The sequence below is a fragment of the Hippopotamus amphibius genome, chromosome X (genome assembly GCF_030028045.1).
Source record: "Hippopotamus amphibius kiboko isolate mHipAmp2 chromosome X, mHipAmp2.hap2, whole genome shotgun sequence".
In the NCBI taxonomy this organism is placed as follows: Eukaryota; Metazoa; Chordata; class Mammalia; order Artiodactyla; family Hippopotamidae; genus Hippopotamus; species Hippopotamus amphibius.
This window is the reverse complement of record NC_080203.1, coordinates 108,569,251-108,596,669: the sequence shown is the minus strand read 5'-3', so window position 1 is coordinate 108,596,669 and position 27,419 is coordinate 108,569,251. Positions and strand designations below refer to the sequence as shown.

Below are 27,419 nucleotides of genomic sequence, written 5' to 3'. Positions count from 1 at the left end.
AATGTTTGTTGTTATAAGTCACTGGGATTTGGGGGTCATTTGTTACTGCAGCAAGAGCTGACAATTACAATGTTATAGTGAAACAAACAAACAAACAAATATATGGCTTTCTGGGAAGAAAAAAACGAAAGTAAGCCTTTAAAATAAATGTGCCCTAGTCACATATATTGACTGCACTGTCTCTCATTCCACACACAAACTGTTTGCTAAAAAGGGTGGCAAGAAACGAAAAATGAAATGGAATCAATATTGTGTTAGAGCCTGACTTCTCTGGCCTAGATTGTCAGACAGACTCTGACAAATGAAGGCTGATGGATGGAAAAACACAACACTGTGCAGTTGAGTTTCTTACTCTTTCCCCTCACGCTGGGTGACTGTTCTTTTATTTATCTACAATTAGGTTTGCTAGACCATAGCAACACGGCTCTCCTTCACTGTAACTGCAGCCTGTCAAGTACGTGCCGAGCTGATTGACAAAGAATGACAGGTTCCCTCTTTCCGTTCTGAGCTAATCAAGGGCAGCCCACCAAAAGGAGACTTTCTTCTGATTTAGAGATTTATGGATTTCAAAAATAATCTGTCCAAATATACAAAATATAATGCCATATTGATTTTTAAAGTGGCAAATGTTTTGAAGCCAAGAAGATAGAATCTATTAAGGTACACACTCAGAATATTCAAGGCCAACCAAAGAGTGGGCATAGGTGTGACCATCAAGTAATGAGACTGATATCCAGAAGCCACTCGTAGAAGTCCTCCATTCATAAAGAGGGGGTTTCAAAGTCCTTTTGGCAGTAGAATGCTTTGGCAAACAAAATCTTACCCAACCCTTGCCAGCATACTAATCAATTCATTCAGTAAATATATACTGAATATATAAGAGCACCTATTATGTTCTAAATACTGTTTTGATACTGGATATACAACAGTCAATAAAACAGACAAAATTTTTCTGTTCTTGTGAAATTTACATTCTAATGGGAACCATGAGCAATAAAATACAAATTATGGGGCATCAAAGGATGAAAAGTACTAAACAGAAAAAAAAAAAACATCAAGTGGGGATAGGAGATGTACGTGTGGGCTAAGGGAACATGGGAGGTGGACATTTGAGAAAGTGCCTCCAGGGGAAAAGCCTTACTGAAAAGGTGACATTTGAGTAAAGATTAGGAGGAAGTGAGGGAATGAATCAAGTAGTATTTCAGGGAAGAACAATTCATGCAAAGGAAATAGCAAGTGCAAAGGCCCTGCAGCAGGGATGTGTCTCACATGATCAATGCAACTATAAGGAAGCCAGGGTGAGAGGAGTCTGCTGAGCAAGAGGAGAGTAGCAGGAAGCAAGCCAGACAGATGGGAGAGGGTAGGTCCTGCAGGGCAATTGTGTGAGGACTTGGGCTGTTATTCTGAGTGATATTAGGAAGCATAGGAGGGTTTTCAGCACAGGAGTGAAGTGATCTGACTTATTTTTTAATCGATCATTCTGGCTGCTGTGTTAAGATTAGACTGAAGGAATGCAGAGAATAGACAGTAGTTATGAGCAGACTCCCAAGGGCGTTTGTTAAATCTACACTGCTTGGAGGGAAGTATTTGTTTATTGAAACCTGATGTACTTACTCCAAAAGTCTTTACACATACAGTTCTTAAATGAGGACTAAATCTCTGATCTAGTTTAATAGCAACACAGGACACTGCTTGAAGCAGTTTTTCATTGAAATTGGTGCTTCCCAGGTTTTACTATGTTCCTAAGTCCTTAGCAGTGAAGAGTGTGGGCTCTTGAGCCTGGTTATCTTTCCAATGCTGGCATGAATTGATTAATTGCAATAAAGACCATATGGGCCATAAATCCCAAAACACATTCTAAAACTTTTGCTATCTGGCCCTTTGCAGAAGAAGTTTAGCCAATGGCTGATCTAGAGAAATGGTTAGGATTGGCATTTGTAACTCTAAAAATCTTCATGTACACAGAAGAAGTACATGGGTTGTTATTTTTAAAGATAAAACACAAGCAACATTTTATATCCTTATATAGACTCATAGACATAGTCAAAGAACTTATAGTTATACTTCAGAGAGGGCTCAACAAACAAGTATTTTAGGTTTTGTGGGCCATATGGTTCCTGTCATACCTGGATTCTGTCACTGTCATGTAAAAGCAACCATAGACAATACATAAACAAATGATCGTGGCTGTGTTTCAATAACTATTTACAAAAACATGTAGTGGACTGAATTTGGCCCTTGGACTATAGTCTGCTGACTCCTGCTTTGATGTATTCCTGTGTTCTTGGAAGTAATCAGACGAGGGATAAGAACATGTGAGTTCTAGGCTTATTAATTCCTGAGTTGGGGCAAGTCAAATTCTCTAATTTCAGTATCTTTAATTACAAAATGGATGAAAGTGAGAGATATTATTGTGGATAAAGGGTTAAAAACAACGTCTGCCCCTCAGCATCAGACTTCGACCTTTGAAGAACTTTCTAGCTGTATTTTCCCTGGAAACCTGATAAAATTGGAGTGTCAACTGTGTTAGTAGGCAATGTTGCTTCTGGAAAAAAAAAAAAGGCTGGTAAATTATACCTGGCTTAGGAGTTCTACATTTGAACCACAAATATCTAAAGGTAAGCCATAGTTTTGGGGATCCCCTGAGTGCAGTAACTCTTATAATTGAACATCCTGGAAAGCAAGGATCTTAGAAACTCTGTTATAAGACATTGGCTCCTGGGACCCATGAAGCTTCTAGGCCTGGGCTGATCCAGGACCTCTATGCGAGTCTCCTTTCTTTTTACGTGAACTTTCAAGGGAGTGGGCAGGTACTGCAAAGAGAGTAGCTCCTGGATGGCTCAGTGAACGTTGTACAAACTACTGGGTATTCTAATCCCACTGAAGAGAGATGCCTGATCCCACCTTCCTGGGAAGCTGCGCTTCTGTTCCTGTAGGCTTGTGAGTGAATTTGAAGCTGAATGTGGTTAATGGTAGCCTTGTTCAGTTGCATATAAGAAGACTTGCTGATGGCCTTGACAAGAATCATTTCTAAGAACCACATTTTATGTCCACAAATGTACTGCTCTGAAATTGGGATACATTTTTATAAATGATGGTATGCCACAGTCTAATTGGCAGCACTTTTTTCTTAGTGACAGGTAAAATAACGATGCTTATTCTAATCAATGGTGTCTTAGAAACAATGAAATATGGTACGTGACCAGGATATTCATAGTAGGTCAGGATCAAATGATTTAGTGTATGCAAAGGTAATACTAACTGCTACCATTTATTGAGAACTTACTAAGTACAAACACTATGCTATGCACTTAACATTAATCATTTTAATTAATCTCATTCAATCTCCACTGCAGAGCCTTTCGGCAGACATTATTATCATTTTTCAGATTAAAAAACTACAGTCATGAGAGGTTAAGAAACTTGCTTAAGGCACAAGCTAACAAATGGTGGATGTGAGATTTGAACCCTGGTCTGTCTGATGCATATCCTGCATACTTATTTACCATACTATAGGCTATATTAATTAAAGTATGATACAAATATACAAGACTTTCTTTAATGAATCACAGGGTTTAGAACCAGAATGAAGTAGTTTTGATTAATGTGTAACTTTAGTTTAAATCAGGTTTCTCAACCTCAGCACTATCAACATTTTGGTCTGGGTAATTATTTGTTGTAGGCTGCTGCCCAGTGTACTGTGGGATGTTTTGCAGCACCCTTGGTCACTATTCACAAGATGCCAGTAGCACTTCCTCCTTCCCTGGATGTGCCAACCAAAAATATCTTCACACATTGACGAATTCCCCTGGAGAATAAATTATCCCTGACTGAGAACCACTAAACTATTGAACGTGTGAACGAACAAATGAAAGAACGTCTTATCGATTCACGGTCTACATTTCTAGTATACATGAAATAGTACGGTTTCATATGAACACCTTTCTTTCCTTGTTCTTGTATGGAACATTGTTGGCAATGCCAGGCATTTAGATCTTTTTTTTTAGATGCACTACTAGGCACACTATGACTCGTAAACCACATTTGAATGTGGTTCTGATGACCTCTAACCATAATCGCATGCTTTTCTTCCAGCTGAATTGTTTCTAAAAACATTGCTTTAAATAACCCAAAGGGATTAAGGAATACCGTGGATTCTTTAGAACAGAGAGACACATATAACAAAGTAATTTTTCCCGGTCTCTGAATCACCTTTTTCTTGCTTTGTACATTCACCTCGGCCAATGGTATTTGCATTATTTTTAACCGATATGGCAAAGCCCTAAATTATCATTCATGTGGTAAATGGACATAGTCTTTGAAGTGTTGATAGAGACTATTTATTTTAAAAAGTAAGTATTATTAAACACTAGAAGTTTCTTCTTAAAATATAAAACAGCAGTTAGGGAAATTTTCATTGAAAGTAAAGACCAGAGCAATTCAATTCTGACTTCATGATTGACACACACTTCAAATAAAATTAAAGATGTTTTGTTTTTTATTGTTAAGTGTTGTACCAAAATTATAGTCATTATCTAAAACAACTCTTTCTAAAGTCTTCAATAACTTGCAAACTCAAGGAATCAAATGAATTGATGAATTAAACTTGTATTTAAAAAAACAGCAACAAAAACATCTGAGATTTCTCTTCAAATAGCTTTTCCTTAAACATGTATAGAAAGCAAAGCAAACATGAAGGTTTCTGAAAAGAAGGAAAATGACACATGATATATTAAAGCCCCTTCTTTGGTTCACACAACATGTTAGCTTTCATCTTGGGTCCTAGGTCTTCAACTAGTCTGCCATACTTAGTTTTTATACTTTTGCAACTTTCCTTGATTTCTATTTTCCAGCAAAATGAGCATATTTCATTGGTCTCCCATAAAGTCAATGATAAGGTTTTGGGTAAGGAATCATGGACGTGTATTTTAGATGCATATAACTGCTAGAATCCAGAATATACAGAGAACTCGTATCATCTGTAAGAGAAAGCAAACAATCTAATAAAAAATTGGGCCAAGAATGTGAAGAGTCAACTCATGGACAGAAGAATCTGAATGGCCAAGAAACACGAAAAACTGTTCGACCACGGATATGCAAAGTAACGTAATAAATTCATGCCATTTCCTGTTGCTGTGGAAAGCAATTTACGATATATAATAAAGACGTGAATATTCTAACGAGCCAGCAGTTCTACTTCTAGGTATTGTCACATGGGTCTATAAGGAGACCTACAAAGAATGTTCTTTCAGCACTGTTCACATTAGTGAAGAATTGGAAACAACCTAATAATTACTCATTTGGAATCTTTTACCCTATTATTTTGTGCCTATTCAAATCAGAAATACTTTTTAACAGATTACTTCTCTATCCTAAAGGCACATTAAATCATTGTTCTTATTTTATATTGTATTCAAAATTCTATTTAACTTAGTCATAAGTTAAACTTAATGTTTCTATTCATAACTGACTCACTGAAGATATTAAAGATAATAAAAGAATAATGCTATCTCTAATAAATTTGACTTCAGCTATAATGTCATACACGTGACATAATCTCAGATAACATTCATCTAGTTTTGAGTGAAGCATAGGAATGTATATGTATGTATGCCTAATTTTGTATTTGTGTTCTCTCTTCAATTATGTAAATCACTAATACCTATTAGTATGCTAATGCTAGAAGATACATTGTAATAAATGTTATCATGAATTATTAATTTTGTGTTTCTTATCACCTACTTCAAAAATTTAAAAGACAGAGATGCTTATCTATCCGTATTTTCTCTACATGTTATTCACAAAAGTGCTCTCAGAAAGTCCTGCAAATTAAAAGTATGCACACATGGCTTTGTAATTTCATGGGTCAATAAGTAGAATTTTAGTTATATCCTACACTTTCTTGTGAGTGCTTCCATATTTTGCCTTTTGAATGCTTGACAGAATTATTAATTTCAAGAAAATCTCATTTGAATGACTAGAATGTTATATAATCAGTTATTATTATAAACGCATCTTGAGTTTTTTAATCTTAAAATTAAACTTATTAAAACAGTCCAAGTTAAATAATTATGGCTGCTTTTATTAACTATACACATTGTGCCTTCTTATGATGAGTAATAGCTAAATATTCATTATTCATTAGTTCCATGAAGTATTCAGAAATTGAAAGCTGTGGCATCAGAAGTACTGGGCAGGCAAACTCTCAGTTTCTAATATATATTGTTTTGAAATTACAGAGCAAATTAAATGCATTTACACTGGGTGACAATTTAAGTAGTTAATTTACAACTACGGTGTTTCTTTTCCAAAATATATATATCAGATATGTATTGAAGTATTTGGTACCCTCCATAATATGTGTAACTCCATACATAATATATACACATATTTCTTTTCCAACACGTGAATGAATAATTCTAATTATACTGATGCTACTGCTCAAAGGATAGCCAAGAAGAATGAGAGAAATACATGACAAGGAGAACAGCAAGTAAGTGGCAATTTGGAAGCATTTGGAATACAAAGGTGATTTCTAAGTCATGTATAACTGAGTAAAGAATGTAATAACATCAGCTAATTTTGCCTATTAGGTGAAAGGAGTATTTTTAATATGCAACCTAGAATTGTATTTGTTAATTCGATTTATAATTTACACCTATTCTGAATGACATAGAAATTAATATAAGTGAAATCTCAACATACAGAATTGTATATTCAAGAGGAAATACTGCCATGGCATTCCTCAAAGCACGATTTTTAGAATGTTATAGAATTTCATGACAGATATTCATCTTTAAATTAATTTCCATCAATCATTTTGGTAATTTTTTTAACTCTTAAATATGAATGGAAGTTTAAATTGGCATAAGTTTATGAGATGGCGAATGAATGGTAAAACAGCTTTACTTAAAGTAAGTATTTCTTAAAGTGTTATCTTTAGTGTTAAATGATTTTTTCTATGTATTTGTCTTTTTCCTCCCTGTTTAAACATTATGGCCATAGCTTCTCTTGCTTTTGTTTTGCCCCATAGCACCTGATACAATGTTCTATCTATAAGCACCAAGCCCAGAGTGGCTTTACGTTGCTGTAACTTCTTGGCAGTCATCCTTACCCATAACGATAGTCAGACTTGCTTTTAGAGGTGTCATAATTACATACTTAGAATTTTAAGTGTTCTTCTGTGGTAACTCACAGATTTAAGAATTCCTTTAGCAACCAATGTAGTTTAATAAGCAGAGCATGGCATTTCCTGATGAAAATACAAGTTCCCAGCCATGAAGTCAGTAGGGTAGACACTCACCAGGCAGACAAGGGGCATTGGTACAGAGGCCAGAGGGTCAAGGAGAGTACAGAGACTGGCATGAGGACTGTAGGTCATGTATGCCATGTAATTTTCTCTCACCTGTCAATCCATATGTCATCTTAGAGAGGAGCAGGAGGAGAGTAAAGGAATCTGAAAGACTGGCCATTTATCAAAGTGATACCAACTCATATAAAGAGACTGGTACATTTGTTTCAGAGAGAGATCCTTTTTTCTCACTACCCAACACGGGGGAAGCTCATGCATGTCAGTGAGGAATAAATAAAGAAGTTGCATTTGTGTGAGTCAATATGTAACCCCAAGACATATCTATACAACTCCTTCTGCATAGTTATTATATTTATGACTATTTGCCTACTTAGGAATCCATCACGATGTTTCTCAAAGTGTAGTTCCCAGACCAGTGGCATCAGTATCACCAGGGAACGTGCAACTGACAAAGACTCTCAGCTTACTCCATCCACATTAAAGTCTGAGAAACTTGGTTCTATGTGGTGTATACTAGAATTGGGAATGGGTAGGAGTTAAGCTTAGAATTTTAATTCATGTCTCTACTTATGGATATAACATTTATCTTTCAGTGCTACAGCTTTATGAAGACACAGCTTCATGGATACAGCTTTTTTGAGACAGACAAGTAAGAAAGGCAGTTGTATTTTTTTTTAACTTATGATTAGAAAAATGGTACTTTTTGAGTACCGCAAAAGGCAAGTGCACAGCATTTCTGAATGTATCTGAAATCCCAGCCTGTTATGTTCTATGAACACTCACTGCCACCAAGGGTGGTAACTTGCAAATTCAAAACCTTCATTTAATGTCCATTGTTTCTACCCTGTATCCTGTCTGCCAATCAAAGCCATCCTTTGGGCAATATGGTTGGTAAACCAGATGGCTCATTCATTCACTTAAAAAGTTGTCTGAAAACTTTTGGAAGTGTGCCCATATTTCTCCTTCACACACACTCAGAAAGGGATGGCATCCATATGTAGGGCAGAGCTTTCAATTGGAGGGAAATTAAAAAGTAATGCTAGCACTGTTCCAAAGGTTCTCACATAACCTACTCCAATATATCATTATGTAAACTTGCTCTTAGAGAGTGGAAGACCGGTAAGGAAAAAATTATAACTGTAGTGAAATAGGAGCATCATTTTAACAAAGTATAAAAATGGTTTTAGGGTGACAAAATGGCTTCTAAAGGTGTATTTGGAGCAATAGAATGATCAAGGAAAGGATGGGTCTGCTTTTGGAGAAGACGGTATAACATTGGTGAATGGAAAATAGAAGTGGGAACCCTTTAATTCCTATTGGGTTTGTTTCTGTGTGTCAAGAGGAATGATATTCTGACTGCAAAGAATTAAACAAATAGCAATGAGAGGGAACTGGTGCCCAAGATGGGTAAAGAGATTAGAAAGTCCCCAGCTGCTCAGAATTAAGTCTCTTGATCTAGATAAATTACATCTCAGGACACTAATGAAACTGGCAAGTCAAACGGCAAGCCACGATGGGTGGTCTGGAAGACTGGAAAAGTGCAGTTTTTATTTTCTAAAGGAAAAATAAGGTGTGGGAATACAATTTTAAGCTTCCACGTAGTTATTTAAGACTTGGTTAGAAAATGCAACGCAGGAAGAAGCTACAAGCCTTCTTCGGTTAATGAAATATTTTGAAAGAATGGGAGTCTGTTGACACAGGTGCTTTAAAAAGACAAACCCTGTCATAGCCATTACGTTTACGTCTAGTCAGATTGACACACAGAGAAGGCAAATATTTACATACTGATTCCAAATTTTTTGAGAAAATTAAATCTACTTATTGTATAATGTGTCATCACGTTGAGTTTCTGTACAGGATTGTTTGCTTAATAAAGGGCAAAGACCACTCCTATGAAATGCAAATGTTTGTTTGTTTTTTTTTAAATATTTTCAGGTTATTACCTCCAGATCCGAATCTATTTGTCATAAGGGACATTCATTAAAATCTTTGTAAAAAATGTTGTTTTTTTTACTTCAAGTTGTAAACTGTATTTGTCTTAATAAGAAAAAGACCAATAACCTAATAGAAAAAAATTGTATATGAATGTAACAGTGCACAGAAAAGGAAATACAAATGACTATGAAACATTTTGTGATTCTGAAAAAAGTTCACCTTCACACAAAAGAAAAATGCAAATTAAAATGACAATGAGATGTCATTTTTTTCTTGCTTAGCAAGGATCAAAAAGGTTGATGACACAATGAGTTGGCAAAGGTGTCTGGGAGAAAATTCTTTCATATTACTGGTGGGAGCGCTCTCTATGAAGAGCAATTTGGCCATATTTACTAAAATAACAAATGCCATTTTGAGCCAGTCATTTTACTTCTAGGAACTTATCCTATGGGGATACTTGCAATGTGAGAAATGACATACACATAAAATTATACATTGTCATATTGTTGCAGGAGCAAAACTTGAAAGCCAACTAAATGTTCTTTAATTGGAACATTGGTCAAGTGAGTTATTGTACATCCTTAGAATACAATAGTATTCAACTACAAAAATGAGAACATTCTTAAAGTGCTAATATGGAAAATAATTGTCAGTATATATCATTATGTGGGAAAAAACGCTATTCAGAAACAGTGTTTATAGTATCTTACCAACTGTTTGAGGTTTTTTTCTTTTTTTTTTTCTTTTTTAAAGACGACAGGAAAAGGAAAGAATATATACACACACATTCACGTCCTATCCTTGGAGTGCTATTGAAGAAACTGATAACCTTGGCAGCTATGGGGAGAGAAAATGAATGGCTGGAAAGATGGAGACTGAAGGGAAGATTTGAATTTTGAACAAGAAAGTATTATTTTTTCAATAAAGAAAATGATTTAGTCTTTCAAAGTTTGTCTTTAAGGATGAATTCATTTTCAACCTTAGAATAAGAAACCCAGCATGAACTTACTGGCAGAGTACTAAGTCATTTTGTATAAAAGGACCATGCCGATTCTCTTAAAATTAGAAACAAAAATGAAATATGTAAACAAAAACAACAGTTTTACAAAATACTTATCCACACCACATGCAATAAATACAATACGATAATGTGAGTATGCTCTATTGTGCCACACACTACCTTATTTATTACAGTGATTTCATGACTTAGCAATCGGTCACCAGCAACAATTTGAAATACAGTTCTTTAAATTATCCCCTCCTTTTCAGCCCTACCACCAAAGTCCTCATCCAGGACAATGTTGCTCCTCAACTACCTCAGTCATCTCCTGACTGCCCTTCCTTTTCTGGTCTGACACTCCTCAAATCTGAGAGTTTGCCAGTTACCTCTCTTTAACAGTTCCCACATCTCTCAAAGATAATGTCTAAGCTCCTTAGTGGCATACAAGCCTCACCCAAACTGGGTTTACACTTCAACATCATTGATTTATTTTTCTTCCCATAATTCATGCCATTAATTACTTTCCTATCTTGGTTCTCATTGCCTCTCCTCTCTGGAACCCTTTTCCTTTGCCTCACACACATTTCACTTTATCAATTCCTACTCATCTTTTAAAGATCCAGTTCCAGGAGGCTGTCTTGGGACCAGAGCTTCACAAACTTTAGTAAGTGAAAGCATCTTTTGGAGGGCTTGTTAAAACAGTGTCTTGATCTTCACTCCCATCTATTTTGATTCAAGAGGTCTATGGAGAGGCTTAAGGATTTACATTTCTAATAAGCTTCTAGGTGCTGCTGCTGCTGGTCTCAGGACCACACTTCATAGCTGTGCTCTAAATGATACCCCCACTGGGTTAGGTATCACTCTGATGGGCTATCACAACATCTTATGTGTACTCACTACACTGCATTGTAAATGCTTCTGCACTAACTGCATTCAGTACACTGAGGTATATTGATATACCGACTCACCTCTAAGCAAACTGAGAATGAGGGCCACCTTCACATAGGAGGACATTTTAGTGAATCAATAAATGGTTAGTTGGGTGAAAGAAAATTTCACTAGCTTAGTCTCATGTCTTTCTTTGCTCAGAGAGGCTGATCAGGGATATATGAAAATAAAGTTCATGTACATTTCAGCAATATATTTGATAAAATCTCCAAATGAACATTTGTGGACAAAATGGGACAATATGAACTAGGTAGGAAATAGAGCAATTAGAGTTTGGTAACTAACTGAACAACTGCCAAAGGAAATTGACGCTTGAATTGATGTCAAAATAGAGGGACGTTTCTACTGATGTGCTGAAGGGCTCTGTCTTAGGAGTCAATCTAGTTGAGAAATTTGTTTTCACAATGTAGATAAAGTTATAGAAGGCAGACACATCAAATCTGAAGTTGAAAAGAAACTAAGAGGTTGTGATACACTGTATGATAGAATCAGCACCTGAAGATCACTTCCTTCCTGTCTCCACAATCAACTGGATTAATGGCTTAACAAATTTATTACAGCTTCAAGCAATTTGGAGTTAAGAACAGCTTTTCTTTCTTGGGAAGCAGAATGAAGGGGAGGGTAGCAGGAGAGCAGAACAATCAGAACATAGGCAGGGGAGGCCACGAGTAGACAGAGACAGGGTCAGTAAAATGTAGAAACTGAAATCACCGGAGATGAACCAGAATCAGACACAGAGTATAGATACAGATGTTGCCTCTCAATGGTAATGGGTTTCTTGTGTGTTCTCTGCCTCGGTCATGAGCCAATCAGGAAATGGGAGGCACCAGACCTCAGCTTCAGGGACCTAGGTGGATAAGCTTGAGTAGGGCCAGGGAAGGGGCTGATGGATCTGCATCTAACTGCAAAAAAGTAGATGACACAGGGCAAGATGGGGGACATGTCAATTAGAAGCAGCACGTGTGATAAAGAATTTGCTATTTTAGACATCAGTAAATTCAGCATGAGTCAATAGTGTGATCCAAGTATTGCTGGTGTAAGGAACAGTGCTATGGTTAAAGGCATGGACTGTGCTAAGATAAACTTGGTGGTGTTTGACAGTTTAACCTGTGTCCAGCCAGGGTCTCAGTTGCCTCTCTCCCCTTCTCACAGAATGTCAGCCTCTCCTAGAGTGGCAATCTTCAAGCGGGGTTATGCCCCTGGAGGCACACAAAGACTTTCTTAGGGATATGTGGACATAGGTGGTGTTTGTGGAAGCAGCTTTCAGATTCTTAGCTTCTACAAGGGATTTGCCTGGGTTTGTTTCTGTGGTACACACATCATGCCAATTATCGTTCCTATTTTTTAGTTAATGATAGTCCTCCAACTTCACAAAATAAAAGCATGCCCCCTCTGATGTATCTCAATAGTGTATTTTATCTAAGACACATTTGTGCCAAATCAAAACACAATTCAAAATATTAATGACTGGGGGACTTCCCTGGTGGTGCAGTGGTTAAGAATCCGCCTACCAATGCAGGGGACAGGAGTTTGATCCCTGGTCCGGGAAGATCCCACATGCTGTGCAGCAAATAAGCCTGTGCACCACAACTACTGAGCCCACGCGCCTAGAGCCCATGCCCTGCAGCAAGAGAAGCCACCGCAATGAGAAGCCCGCGCACTGCAATGAAGAGTATCCCCTGCTTGCCAGAACTAGAGAAAGGCCACGTGCAGCAACAAAGACCCAACACAGTCAATAAATAAGTTAATTAAAAAACATTAATGACTAAGCTCCTTCTTTAATCAAGGTACCATCACACCCTTAGCCATCTCATTAAAAGATTCACTTCCAAAAATCTGCTGGGTATGTTTAATAATTATTTATCAAAAGTTACATATATTTGGGCAATTTGACTATCACTAGGTAGCTATTATTAATGACTGTAGATATAACTCAATCTAAAGGATTAAAAAAATACTTAGAACCTTATAGTCACATAAAATTGTTATAAAAATTGAATTTGAAACCACATGGGTGTATTTGTCATACAGAAGTATGACAGAGTGGTTAATAAAAGACTATGGCATAAATATGTATTATATTAGGATACAACTCTTTGGGGAAGTGAAATGGAAATATGATTTAAAGAAGGAAGAGGAATAATATGAAATTTCTAACCATTAATGATGACCTTGTTTTGTGTGTAAGTGAGTGATGGTAGATATATTGCTATGGTATTTGGATTCCACTGGACACATTCACAAGAGTAAGGTAACACTTTTTAAATGTCACTATTTACAATATGCCAAGGGATGTCAAGTTTAAAACGTGCTAGCAGATGCTCAGTTTTCTAAACTATTTTTAGAGGCTTATAAGCAGAATGGTCTGAATACCACTGTAATAGAAGTTCGGTTGGAGCCCTCCTCCTCGCCTTGGCAGGGAGGTTTGACCTCCTCCCCTCCCTCATAAGGAAGAGATCAGTAAAACCCACACCTGTTTCTTCTTGGCCAACAAATTATTAGTCTTACTTGAATTCTGTTTCAGAAATTCTCAATTCAAGAAACTCTTTTCAAGTTCATATTCTTCTTACATAAGCAATTTGGTTTGGTGAATGATGAAACTCTCATGACTATCTGCAGTCTTTTTTGGAGTGGTTTTCTGCTGGCAACTTGCTGATTTCTTTTGAAAGAGGGGGTATTTTGCAAGCCTGATTTTTCTTTTTAAGTGCTCTTATCAAAATTCCAGCTACAAAAGGAAAGTTCCCACTCACTGTCTTTTTCCATTGCGTTAGGAAAATGTGTTCCCACCTCAGTGTTACATCAATCTAATAGTGTCCCAGGGAAATCGGCTTTTTTTTTTTTAATGAAGAGGAAAGTCAGGTTAAGAAGGGTAAGTGAGTTAAACAATGTGATAAAGCCAGTAAGTATCCAAGCTGGGATTCAAACTTGGGTCTCTCCCCATTATCATGCTATTTCAACTCAGCAATGGATTTTGGAGTTGAGTAGAGGGGGTTGGAAAGTAAGAGGAAGAATTCTGATTTCCCAGTGTTCAGAGAAAAGTTGATGTCTAATTTCACTCAAACTACAACCTTCTTCAAGCTCTTATCAGAGCCAGAATTATACTCTTGCCCAGAACCAACCTAAATTCAAAGGAGTTTTAAACTTTCAAAAAAAAAAACCCTCGGTCTAGCTGCATGGTGAATGAGAACACTGTGTCTTTTTTGTCAAATAACTTTCACCCACTATTTTTCAAGACACATCCCACAGAAATATTTTCATACCTAATAGAAAACACTGAAACTTTTTTTTCCCTAGGAAAGAGAATTAGAGGATTATTAGGCTAAGAGGTCAGTGTCCTCTTCCCTGTTCCTCACCTTCCCAACACCGCTCCTTAAAAAATAAAAGTAAACTAAATCACATATCTTATTCAATTTAACCTGAGCTAGTACACATCTATCTAAGGGAGTAACTATTTGAATGTGAATTATCTCATTCCAAACGATGAACTAGATGATATTAACCTCTGAAAAGCGAATTTTGTGAACAATTCACACTCCTGACTGATGATCCATTGGTAAGTCCAGCTCAAAATCCAGTGCTCCAGAAGGTAATCTTTGGAAGCATGGTAAGGACAGATTTTCATTCTTAGGATTCTGGGTATACTCTTGAGGCTGGGATACAGTCCCAGGCTTATCGGTGTGAAAGCTACCATTGGTTTAGAACATGGAAAATTCTTAATGAGATCTCATTTTGCTTGAACTTCAGTTCTTTGGTACTGAAAGTAGTCCTTCTCTGTAGAGATCTCATTTGGGTTTTCTTTCTTTGTTGCCGTTTCTGTGGTTCCTCCCTTCTCCAGGGGAAATTCTCAGTCTTCTGCTTCTCCTTCTCTGAAGACTACTACTATGGAGCTGTCTGCTTCTCTCTTTGTTGGCACGAGTTTACTGAAGATAATTTGGAATTTTCAATTGGCCTCTTTGGGAAACTTAGGATCTCCCTAAATTGGCTCATCTAAGACGTCTCCCTTCCCAGCATCTCCACTATTCTCTTCTCTTTTTACCACCTTCCACCTTTCCTTTGGCTCCCTCGAACTGTCCATCCCTCTGTCAACCCCTGTCAGGCTTTTCCCTTGCCACTCCATCCCCTCAACTCGCTACAGTCACTTAAGCTTTATGATCCCTGCCCCCACAGGGGGTTCCCAAGGGATGTAGGAATGCCAAAAGTAACCACTCGAAGCTGAAAAGTCTACTTAGAAACAAACTGGATATTTTATACACTCAGATGGGCTCTGGAGACACCCAGATAGCCCCTTGGCATAACTTCAGTCACTCGCCCAAATTTTAGTCCACAGCCCCCACAAGATTACATATTAGGTCCAAAGAGAATCTTAAAAGTCTCCTCCCACAATTAGTGGTGGGGAGTTTTAGCCCTCCTATTGAACACGTAACCTCAATTTATTTTCATAACCTTTGCTAGTCTGCTACACAATGCTAGCATGTGACAGTTCAAATTTATTTGCTTCCTAGTTTTCTCTATACAATAAAATTTATTAATGGTTAAAAACTATTAATCACTATATATAAATAAAATGTCTAGAAACAATGTCAGAGATAAACAACTCTGTATGCAGTGTATGCCAGGTATATAGCATGTGTTTTTGTTAAGCAAGGAGGGGCTAATGTTGTCCTAAGGTACAATGATGGCTTGTTCCAGAAGGAAGAAGAGAAGTGGAGGAGGAAATCTGAACAGACATAGAAAGTTGTAGAAGATTTGTGGAAAATGAATTTTATGTTATGTGGTCAAAGCTATGATTGGATGCGTATATATATATTTTTTTTTTAATAAATTTATTTATTTATTTATTTTATTGGCTGTGTTGGTTCTTTTTTGCTGTGCGTGGGCTTTCTTTAGTTGCAGTGAGTGGGGGCTACTCTTTGTTGTGGTGCGCGGGCTCCTCATTGCCGTGGTTTCTCTTGTTGCGGAGCACGGGCTCTAGGTGCGTGGGCTTCAGTAGTTGCAGCACGTGGGCTCAATAGTTGTGGCTCACGGGCTCTAAAGCGCAGGCTCAATAGTTGTGGTGCACGGGCTTAGTTGCTCTGTGGCATGTGGGATCTTCCTGGAGCAGGGATCGAACCCGTGTCCCCTGCATTGGCAGGCGGATTCTCAACCACTGCGCCACCTAGGAAGCCCTGGATGCGTATATTTTTAAAGCTTTTAAAAAATGATTTTCAGTATCAGCAGTATACTAATGCAAAGCTAGAATTTAATTTTCTCTTTATTAACATGACAAAGTTTTCTCAGATTATTGGTCTGTTCTTAATGAGCGACTGTGAAGGGTTTTTCTTTACCTTTTGAGTAATCCACCTAGGCAACAATGATTCTGTGCTTTATGAGAATAATCTCCTGTGCTTTAATGTAGATTTTATCATGTCATTGATTATTTAAGAGTCGAGGCATCCCACTTTTGAAAGAGCCAAAGTCTTTTACAATCATGTCACCTCTATATTTATTTCTGAAGACTTTTATTGTCACTTTGGTTAAATAGGTAGTCAAGCATCATTTCAGTGACCCATGATTCTATTTCACTAAGTATTCAAACCTTTTCACATTTTTGACAACCTTTGATATTTTGCCTTCCACAAATCAAATCCTAAATAAAATCTTGATCTTATGCTGCCTTGAAAATCTCAAAGGATTTGTTCTCTCACCTTCTAAAAATAGATTAAAAAGAATTAGGTCTGTGTGATATGTTGAGTTTCATGTAATGTATCTGTAGGTTATATTTGTGTGGGTCAAATGTTACTAGTATAAATATTTCAGTATTTATACCAAGTTCCTAGAAATTTGTTAATGCCCTTGATGTCCATGATATAACCTGGTGCTGCTCTGCCTTATATTCGACAATGACAGTATAATGTTATGTCACAATTTCAGTTATTACATTAAAATGGGGTGTGTGACAGAAATAAAATTTTCTTGTCAAATGAACTTTCATCAGATCTCTAACCATGAAGCCTTTTGTAATTTACAGATATCTGTTGTTTTATTCTGAGGCTTCCCTGAAAGTGCTTCTTGTCAGTTATAGGCCAAAATGCTTGTCTTCAAGAAATAGGGATTATCTCCTAAACTCTTGGAAAGGACTATGCCAGGTACTCTACGGCACAGGCTTCTGACAGCTTTGTTTAAAGAACTTTGTGACCGTACCACTGGACTCAGTCAGGATTTCCAGAACTCTAGTGGAGAAGCTAATGGGTTTTAGGAAACTGCTAACCTGCGATCAAATAAAACAAGAATCAATTACATAGAACTGAATGAACTGATGAAAGATGATTTGATTAGGGCTTTTTGGGGAATATGGTTGATGCTTTAATGTTCCACTTTCTTAACATAAAGAACTCCTTTTTCTTTTTACTTAAGCTACCTATAACTCATAGCAATTTAGTAGATTACATTTCTGTGAAGAGAAATGAAACACTTATCTTTTCTCCCTGCCTGATCCCTCCAGAACTCAGAAACTCTTATCAAGTACTCTTATTTTCATGGCAATATATTTATTTGCATAGGTTCAATAAGAATCTGCCCTTTTTGTAACAGGACATAATTGAGAAAACTGATTATATAACCAAGGTTTTGACTGGAATGTCATATTTAAGAATGATGTGCATAGAATCAGATATGACAAGACAGTTTTAGAAAACCACAGTTAACTTTATGGAGACAATACTTACAAAGCCCTCTTGGGAAAATTGGCCCACTACCTGGCTTACAGCATGTCCAGCCTTACTGGTGAATAAGGAAGATTACTTCCTGGCAGGCCCAGGAAACCTTAGGATATTTTAAGTACTTCAAGAATAGAAGAATTCACCCAAATCTATAGGCATGGCAGGTAAAATCTGATGTCAAGTTCTTGGCTGGCTTCTTAATCTCACGAGGCTTTTAAAAGTCAAATCTGAAATTCCTTATGAAAATTTTCAGCAAAACAAACTTTAAAAGGCCTATGTGGTAAATTATTATTCCTGCTGCATCTGTGTAAATAAAGAGCCCAGCCTTATTTTTTAAACAAGAATAATCTTACTTTGAGTATCTTTGATCAAATGGGAGGTTACTGTATGGAAAATTTTTATGTTTCAAGAGAAAACTATAGCACACCATTGTGGGTCATCAGATTCTGCTCCTGTTCATTGCCTTTGAGCTACGTTACTTCTCTTTGTAAAGTACATGATTTTGTTACCTACCCGTAAATTGGACCGGATCCTGCTGTCTTACATGTTTTTCAGTTATTACCAGATTTTCAATTATTCTCATTTCCTTCAATATCTGGCCACAATTCTCAAAATTAATGTTTCCAATTTTTCTCCCATTCTCCTGTTTTGTCATGAATGAGAACTAAAAGCTGACTGCGCAGATCCTTACTGAGAGTCTAGATTGTCTTGGAGCTAAACTTTTCCCCTAGGATCTAAAGAAGCCCTGAGAGCTGAAGCTGAATGACTTGATATATACTTCAAAAAGACTCATCAGCACAGTAGATTATGTACAATCTTCATGCCTGGAGCTGCTGCTGTGTGGGCTACGCAGGAAGTTCACTGGAACTCCCACATCTTTTGTGCTCTATCCCAGGAAATAACCATGACTGTGGACAATCTTACTAAAATCTCTCTGATGTCTGTGCCATCACCAAAAACATTCAAACTGCAAACCAAGAAATCCATCAAATGGTCACTGCCATCCTCACTCCATTATGGAAAAATGCTTCCGGCACAACATCTAGGAAGTTTCTTAAGTGGCTACCCTCTGGCCTCAGAAATTGGGTTTATAGTCTGCTCTGACAATTAATCTTTCTTCCTCTTACTGGAATAAAGATCTCCCTCATTAAAAATCTGATTGCTCACACCATCCAGCAAATATCCTCTACACCCAAGTCTCAGAGGCAGTTCAACTAGTCTCTCAACAATAGAAAGCTTCTAAAGTGAACTACATGGACTAGCTTTCCTAAATTGTTCAATCCGAAACCTAGTTTCCCTTGAACAAAAAAGGGACTGACAAAAATGGCTGTAACATTCTCCTTTAGCTTGATTAAAGTTTAGATAGGTTTCTTCCTGATTATAGGACTGACATCTATTTTCTTAGCACATTTACTTTAGAAAACTTTCTATTATGAATTTTTTCTCTGCCCTTTTGAGATGTAAATCTTTTACAACCCAGGAATATCTTCTTCAAGGACCTGGGAGCCATCCTGTTGAAATGTAAACATCCAGAAGGATAGTACCCTATCTCCCAGTACCTGTGGGAAGATAGCAGTTTACCTTCAATAAGTGACAACTAGCAAACACAGATGGCCTAATCACAAGAACCAATGTCCCCATTCTTTCAGTGGGGTTGAGTTCAATCTCTCTCCCCTATTGCAATAGTCTTGAATAAAGTCTTACTTGCATATTAAGTTGTCCCATACAATTTTTCTTTGACAACACTCACAGCAATGTGAACACATGCAGAGAAGGATTTGGGTGTTCAGATACTTTAACATTCAGTCACTACAGTTGTGTCCTTCAGTAGTTTTTGGTGTGGATTTGACATTATGGACAATTAAGTGTCTTACATGGTAAGGAAGAGCCAGTACAACACCGTCATACTTTTTAATGGACCACAGATGGAAAGTCATTCTTGAGGGGAGGAAAAAACCCTCCCTGTCATCAATATGAGCATAATACAGTCAGTAAGACAACATAAAATTATGTGCCCCCTCCCCATCTCATATTTTAATGAAGAGTTTGGAAAGCAGTAGTTAGGCAGTTTCATGTCAGATAAGTGGTATATCTCCAGGTCATTATTGAAAGCTTTCATTAAAGATTAAAAGCATAAGACACTTTACAGAAATTTTAACTGGTTCCTGGTTCTTAGCATTCAATTATCATTTCTGAAATCTAAAATGAACATATTTTGTGTCTAAATTGAGAGAACATTTGAAAATCAAAATTCAAAGGCATGCCTTCTAGTGGGCTGACTGATGGGAAAGGGCTGTGATTATGCCTAATTTTCACCCTTTACATCACGATCTCATTGATTATGTTTCTCAGCTTGCTAAGGGTTCTGTGAGGTGATTTTCAAGATGAATATTGCTATTTGCAGGATTTCCTGAATAGGAATATTTCGGGAGTAAATTGCACAAACCAAGCGATGTGCAGTCAATTTTCACTCCAGCATAAACAATGTATTAGAACAGAGCCCTTAAGGCTTTTTTTATTTGGGTTTCATTACACAGCTAGCTGCATTTCATCAATAAGCATGAAGTGCCAAGCAGGCAAAACTGAGGCTCACAGAGGATATTACGTATTTTTCTAACAGGTGCTCAGAGTTTGACTAGAGAAAACAAATGACCTGAATGGCAAGGCCTTAGGTCCTTTTTTTCAGAGGTAGCCATGGCCACCACGACCGAAATACAGGCTGCTTGTGCATTTACTTTCTTTGCATTAACTCATTCCTAAGATTTTGTTAAAGGTGTCTCTCTCTCTGTGTTAAAAAAAAAATGGGCATGTCCTCAAAGCTGTATACAAACTTTTTGGTTTCCAGTAGTCTGAAGTTAAGCCAAGTCCAATTTCCCATATTTCTTTAACTGAAAAAAAAAGTTTAATCTCTTTAAGCAGAGGGCTATAGTTGGCTGTACAGATTAAAATCACATATCTTTTAGCAGAAGAACTCCGTGCAATCTTAATAAATCATTTATTAGACAGTGAATATAGATAGAAGCTAGACAAAGAGGGATAAAGAACTAGGTAGGTTAGTAAATTATTCACACAGGTCACTATTTCCTGATTACAAGTGAGGGGTCTGAGAATTATGGGGAGGATTTTTCAAGTCATCATATATATGATTTTATGATCTTTTTTTTCCCCTTGGATACAGCCACAAGCAGAAGAAAAAGGCTAAAGGAATATTTTTGAAATCTACACTCCAGAGATGAAAAACTCAGGATATGCACAGAGGACTGAAGCCAAGGAGTTTTACTGCCAGGGAAAAAGCAGCTGCCTCTCTCCTCAGTGATTTAGACTGAACTGCAGGAGGGCAAATATCATGACTCCCTGAAACTATGCACAGCAGTGAGAGTAGTGTCTTGGAGCTTTAATAAAGGAAAGTGATCAACACAGCTGAAAGTAGCTTTCATGCTAAACTGCAGGGACATGTTTGGCAGGAACCTATGGGACATGGACAAAGGCCCGATGAAAGGTTTTAATATTTGAGAACCATTCTGGGGTACACACACTGGGACTAAAGTTACTTTGGTTGAGTAGACAACATCCATTCGCATCAGAGGATTTTGTTATCTTTTCTCTTAAATATATTCCATACAGCAAGAAAGCTCATATTGAATATCTTTTTCATTATTTTAATGAAGAAACACATTGTAATTGAAGATTATATTTAAAAGTGAAGGACTGTGTTTTTATCTCTGAGTTTCAAAAAGCTATTTCTGGTTGGGAACAAAGAGTTTATGGCCTTTCCTCTTGTCACAATAAATCAAGAGATATTTAAGAATATATTTGATCCAAGATAATTGAGAATCTCGCTGAGGTTATTGTTTATTGGACCAAGTAACTGACCTTCTTTGTTGAGATTATTGAGTAATGAAAAATCAGTATTGATTGCACTGGAGAATGGGTGCTAGTCAAATACCTCTGAGAACACTAGGTACTAGCTAGGTGGAAAAACTGAAAGGATGCCAGAACTGATGGCTTCCCTGCACGACGATGTGCTTCGCACTCACACAGTCTTCTCCCTGTGACCACACATGACTCAAACACAGGGTGACAGGTCCATCAGAAGCCACACCCTGGTGTCAGGACCTCCACTGTGTCATCACTGTACTGGCTATGTTTTTACTTGTATACTTTCTTAAAGTTAAGTACATTTGTTCTGGGTAAAACCTATTGTGACTTGAATTTAATCGTCAAACTGAACCCAAGACCATGCCACTGGCTGAGTAGCCTGGGTTTCGCATTGGTGAAATGATGTCTACCTATGACTTATACAATATCATCTGCTCTTGGGCGTAGCTATCAGAATGGAAGATGTAAACATGTCAAGAAGAAGTAAGCTGAAAGTGAACTTTGCAAATGTAACTCATTTTTGGTGTGGTAAGCCTTTCTATATCTCTCTCCTTTCCTCACTCAAGTCCGTCCTTCCTAAATGTTCATGTTCTCTTCTCTAAAAGATCCTCACACTTGCTCTGATTCTTATCTCCTAGCAAAACACCGACTAGATGGAAATAAAACCATTAGGCTGTTATAATCCTGGAAAGCAAACGAATTGAATAATTTGGGTCAATGAATTAAAAGAAAAACGTTTCTCAAAGATATTATTTAACTTATTTAGTCTGAAGTTACCCATCATTACATTAATTAATAGGCTGTGCTGTCAACTGAATTGGCTTATGTGATTGGCTACTTAAGGTGGTTGGTCCATAAGAGATGCAAAAAAAGGGAATTACATTGGGATAAATCCTTGAAATGGGCTCCTGGGAAGGGAGAAAAGATAGGAACAATCAATGTGTACAGGGACATTAAAAGGAGGAGACAGCGGCGTCCAATTGGCATGTTCGTCTGGAGCCCTAAGCTTACCTATAGCATCTCATTACCATTCTGGGTGGCTCAGTAACATCTTTATTGATTTTAAAATGCTAACAAGTACCCACCATACACTGAGCCCTGCGATGGGGGTGTTCAGAAATGAGTGGGACAGGGAGATAAGTAAGAAGATGCCCTCTGCATTCAAAGAACAGTGTGATGAGGTACTCAGGTTTCTAAAATTTCAGTGTCAATCAATGTACAAAGGCTATAGGAGATGGATACAGAGGTTTATAAGCAATCATAAAAGGGTTTTTCACTCTACTAGGGCTATGTAAGAAGGCTCTGAAGAAGCAATGACACTGAATTCAGTCTTAAAGGATGGAGAAAATTCATCATGCCAAAAAAAGAGAAGTCATTTAAAGAAGAGAGATGATCAAGAAGACAGACATGGGGGCTTCCTAGGTGGCGCAGTGGTTAAGAATCCACCTGCCAATGCAGGGGACACGGGTTCGATCCCTGCTTCAGGAAGATCCCACATGCCGCGGAGCAACTAAGCCCATGTGCCACAGCTGTTAAGCTTGCACTTTAGAGCCTGTGAGCCACAACTATCGAGCCCATATGCTGCAACTACTGGAGCCCGAGCTTCACAACAAGAGAAGCCACGGCAACGAGGAGCCCGCACACCACAATGAAGAGTAGCCCCCACTCACCGCAACTAAAGAAAGCCCGGGCACAGCAAAAAAGACCCAACACAGCCAAATAAATAAATAAATTTTAAAAAAAGACAGACATGGCATGAAACCACATGCATATAAAGATACAATAGAATTTGTTGTGTCTAGAATACAAGCGGAGGTTGTTGGCAGAATAAGAGGATACCAAGGTAAACTGGAGTCAGCATGAGAGGGTTTTATAATGTCTACTAAGGGGTCTATACTTCATTTGGTAGGCGCTTAGTCACCAGGATGACTTCAGTTTTAGATAAGGAGTCTACAAACATATATCAAGTACAATTATAGTAGGGATGAAAAACGGATCACAGTAACAAATATAATGAAGGCATTCTGGTGATATGAGTTTAAGGAAACATTATCGCTAGTAAATGTCAGAATAAAAACCAAAAAATGCCAGTCAAGTAATAAGAATAATTATTATTAGCATTATAACAACGACGAAGGTGATGATGAGGGTAACGAAAGAGAAATTTAGTTCAGGGATATTGCCACCCTGGAAAAATAATATTTAGAGCAAAAAGTCCTTACCTTAATGTCAAATGGTCCTGTTTGATTTGGCTGGTTGTAAACTTCCAACTGATTCCTAATAGGAGACAGCCACAGAAGCAGATGATTTAGTTGCTCTTCAAGCTGTCCGAGGTCTTTTATGTGAGCCTCAATTTCTCCTTGTTTCTCAGGTAGAACCCTAGAAACCTACACGGAGAAAAAAAGTAAGAGTCCCATGATTTAAATAAAAAAGGAAAAAAGATGTTTTCAAAAGCTGTCTTGTATGAGACGTGACAGAAATTTACTGAATTTGGTATTTTAAACAGCATGATACTGATTACATACATGTGTTACACATTAGGATTTAATTCATGTATTGCAAATCATTGATTAAGTCTTTCTAAAAATTCTATGCTTTGAAGACAGCCTTTTTTGAAATTCAAAACACACCCCCACACAAATGCACACCCAACTCCGACTGATGAAAGTAAAGGAGCGCATTCTTCACTTACCCACTCATTCATTAACAATAACACTGTCCTGTGTGTTATATGCCAGACACTCTGCCTTTATACTTGTTTCTAACTTTCTTTTATGTTAAGTAAAACTATACAAGGAAATTCTTTTATGTACTAAAGAAAACTGGTGAGGTAAAACAGAATGAGATGATTGTAATGAAAAGTAAAAAAGAACATCTGAATGAGAGCAAACTATCATGGAATGATTATAAATTATTTTTATTAAGGGCCTACTATGGGCCAAGCACCATGTTTGGAAGTTTCACATTTACTGTCTTCTTTAATCTGCCCGATGTTCTATAATTTTATTCCGGGTTGAAAAACGTAAATAACTTGGGAAGCAGCATGGTATGCTGTTCCACATTGTGAAGTCTAGAGCTATGCTGCTTGGTTTTAAATTTTGGTTCTGGAATACCCTAGCGGTCCAGTGGTTAGGACTGTGCGCTTCCACTGCACGGGACACGGGTTCCATCCCTGGTCTAGGAAGTAAGATCCCACACACCACACAGCCAAAGGAAAAAAAAAAAAAAGAAAAGAAAAGAAAAGAAAAAAAAAATCATGGTTCCATACCTTTCCTAACACTTTAGCCAAGTTTTCTTTAAATCTCAACGCCTTCTCTATAAAATGAGGACAACGGATAGTACCTGCTTCATAGGGTCATAGTGAGGATTAAGTAAAGTAATCCATGTAAATAGTTTACAGTAATATTCTGCATGATAGTGAATGATAATAAAATCATTGAATGTTAGTGATTATTGCTCAAACTCAAGTGTATGCAGAGACAGGAGAAGCAAGAGTCAAGCCTTTTTCTTCAGATCATCAAGGGCTAAAACAGGTACACGGGAATGAAGGTTGTGGACCTGCAATGGCAACTCTTTATGATATTATTAATAATACTCTCCTAATAATATAATGTTACATTGCAATATGAACACAAATGTTACAATATGCGGCTATTAGATAATAGCATGATATTATGAGTATAATAGAGAACATTTTAAAAGTAAACTAGATAAGCATACTAATTTAGTAGCACATCATCTAAACAATGCCCCATACTTTGGAACAATCGTTTTAGAAACTTCTAAAAGAGCTAACTAGTAGTAGTGAGCATTATATTCTTTATTTGGACACAAATAAGGACTGGGGTGAAAAGAAGATAAGTTAGTGGACAAAATAACCAATCCATTAATTTACAGGGGAAAGAACATTATATAAGCCCTTATTATATGTGGACAACATGTATTTTGAACTATATTGTGAATACATTTATACATATTGTGTAAAATGCATGCAAATGCATGAGTGAAAGGTTAACATTTAGCCTGGGCTGATGCAGGCCAACCTGGGACTGACCTTAGGCTCCCACAACAATTGTTTCCTTGGGACACTAACTAAGATGAATGGGAAATGCTGGGTCTGGCTTGTTTGCTGTATGGAACTATGCGTGGATTGGAGAAGCTGTGAGTTGATATTAGGACCTTGGGCCTACATGACTAAAATGGAGTAAAAGACAGAAGGGAAATAAAGGCTGTGGCTTCTATTTAAAGTGACCTGCACAAACTCTGGTTTTCACCCCTGGCAGCTTTTCCCTGTATGGATACAGAGTCAAAAGAAGCAATAAGGAGTCCAAAGAAGCAACGGGCATGGGTAGGTAGCGTGAATAACGAATCATGATACTGTAGCTGCTTTGTCTCACTTGTATCCTGCTATAAAGCTAAGTAAACATAGTATTAGGTGAAGGCCTATTTGTATTTCACGAGTTCTAACCCATAAGGACACCTACAGTGCTGACCTATATTTATGCATGTATTGGGTTATGGAAAAATTCGAACGAACTTTTTGGCCAGTCCAATGTGTATGTGAGTATGTGATAGCTGATATCACAAATATAATTCCATGCATATAATATAGAATCTAATAATGCCCTCAGCTTACCTTTTTCAGCATTTATAAGGAGGGGACTGAAGAGTTTATTTTTATTGGACTACTTTCTACTCACAAGTAAATGTAAAAAGCACTTTATTGCTTCAACGTACAGCATAAGAGCCTCTAGATTCCAAAGCTACTGGAGATAATAGCCATTGTACATTCCTAAAATCTCTAAAATCGAGTTGCAAACTCATTTTTCTATCTGATCACATGTTTCACGTTTCATTTAGGCTTTATATATAAGTGCAGAAATCTGGATAACTTTTAGCTAAGATTGTTGGTTTCCTTCTCATCTTCCTAACTCAACCCCTCCTGGTTACAGAGACAGAACAACCACTGACAGAAAACAGTTCAATGGGTGAGATTTGACGAACATCTGGAATAATTAAATGATCGCTTATAATGAGATTGTGGGGCACAAGTCGTTTTCAGCTTAGTTATGATACCTACATTAGATCCAACCTCACAGACCTTGTGTTTCCCACTATGACAGCATTCACTTTATACTATTTAATTTGTTATTTACATCTAATTTCTGGATGAACTAGGTTCCTACACATGATCAGTCTTCAATAAATATCTGTTGAATGAAAGAAAAAACAATTTCCAGATTCAGGATTAATTTCTTTTTTTCCCCAATGTAAGAAGCAATACATGTCCAGAGTAGTCAACGACATTAAAAAAATAATGTAATTTTATCCTCAAGTTAAACAGCTTTAATTAAAAAACAAAAATATCAGTAAACTGGACTATATAAAAATCAGAAACTTATGCCTGGTAAGGAAACCTAAAAGCAAAGTTAAAGGACAAAGGACAAATTATGAAAAAAAATATTCGTGATGGACATCTCGGATAACGTATTAATTTTCCTAACCCATGAGAGTTTCTGCAAATTAATAAGAAAAAGACCAACAACCAAAAAACAATATTGGTGAATAAATGTAAAGTTATGTGTTGAAAGTTACAGTAAAATTTTTTAGGTTTACATTAAAACAAAAAAAGAAAATAGGACAAAAT

General features: G+C 37.1%; 1 protein-coding gene across 5 annotated transcripts in view; it reads right to left on the bottom strand.

The window, feature by feature from the left end:
• Positions 1-27,419, bottom strand: part of DMD (dystrophin) — a 1,940,210-nt gene that overhangs the window by 683,997 nt on the left and 1,228,794 nt on the right. For all 5 annotated transcript variants that reach the window (XM_057717394.1, XM_057717395.1, XM_057717398.1 and 2 more), the window contains one exon: positions 23,995-24,159. In XM_057717394.1, coding sequence (XP_057573377.1) covers positions 23,995-24,159 — 165 coding nt within the window. The remainder of the gene's footprint in view (positions 1-23,994; positions 24,160-27,419) is intronic.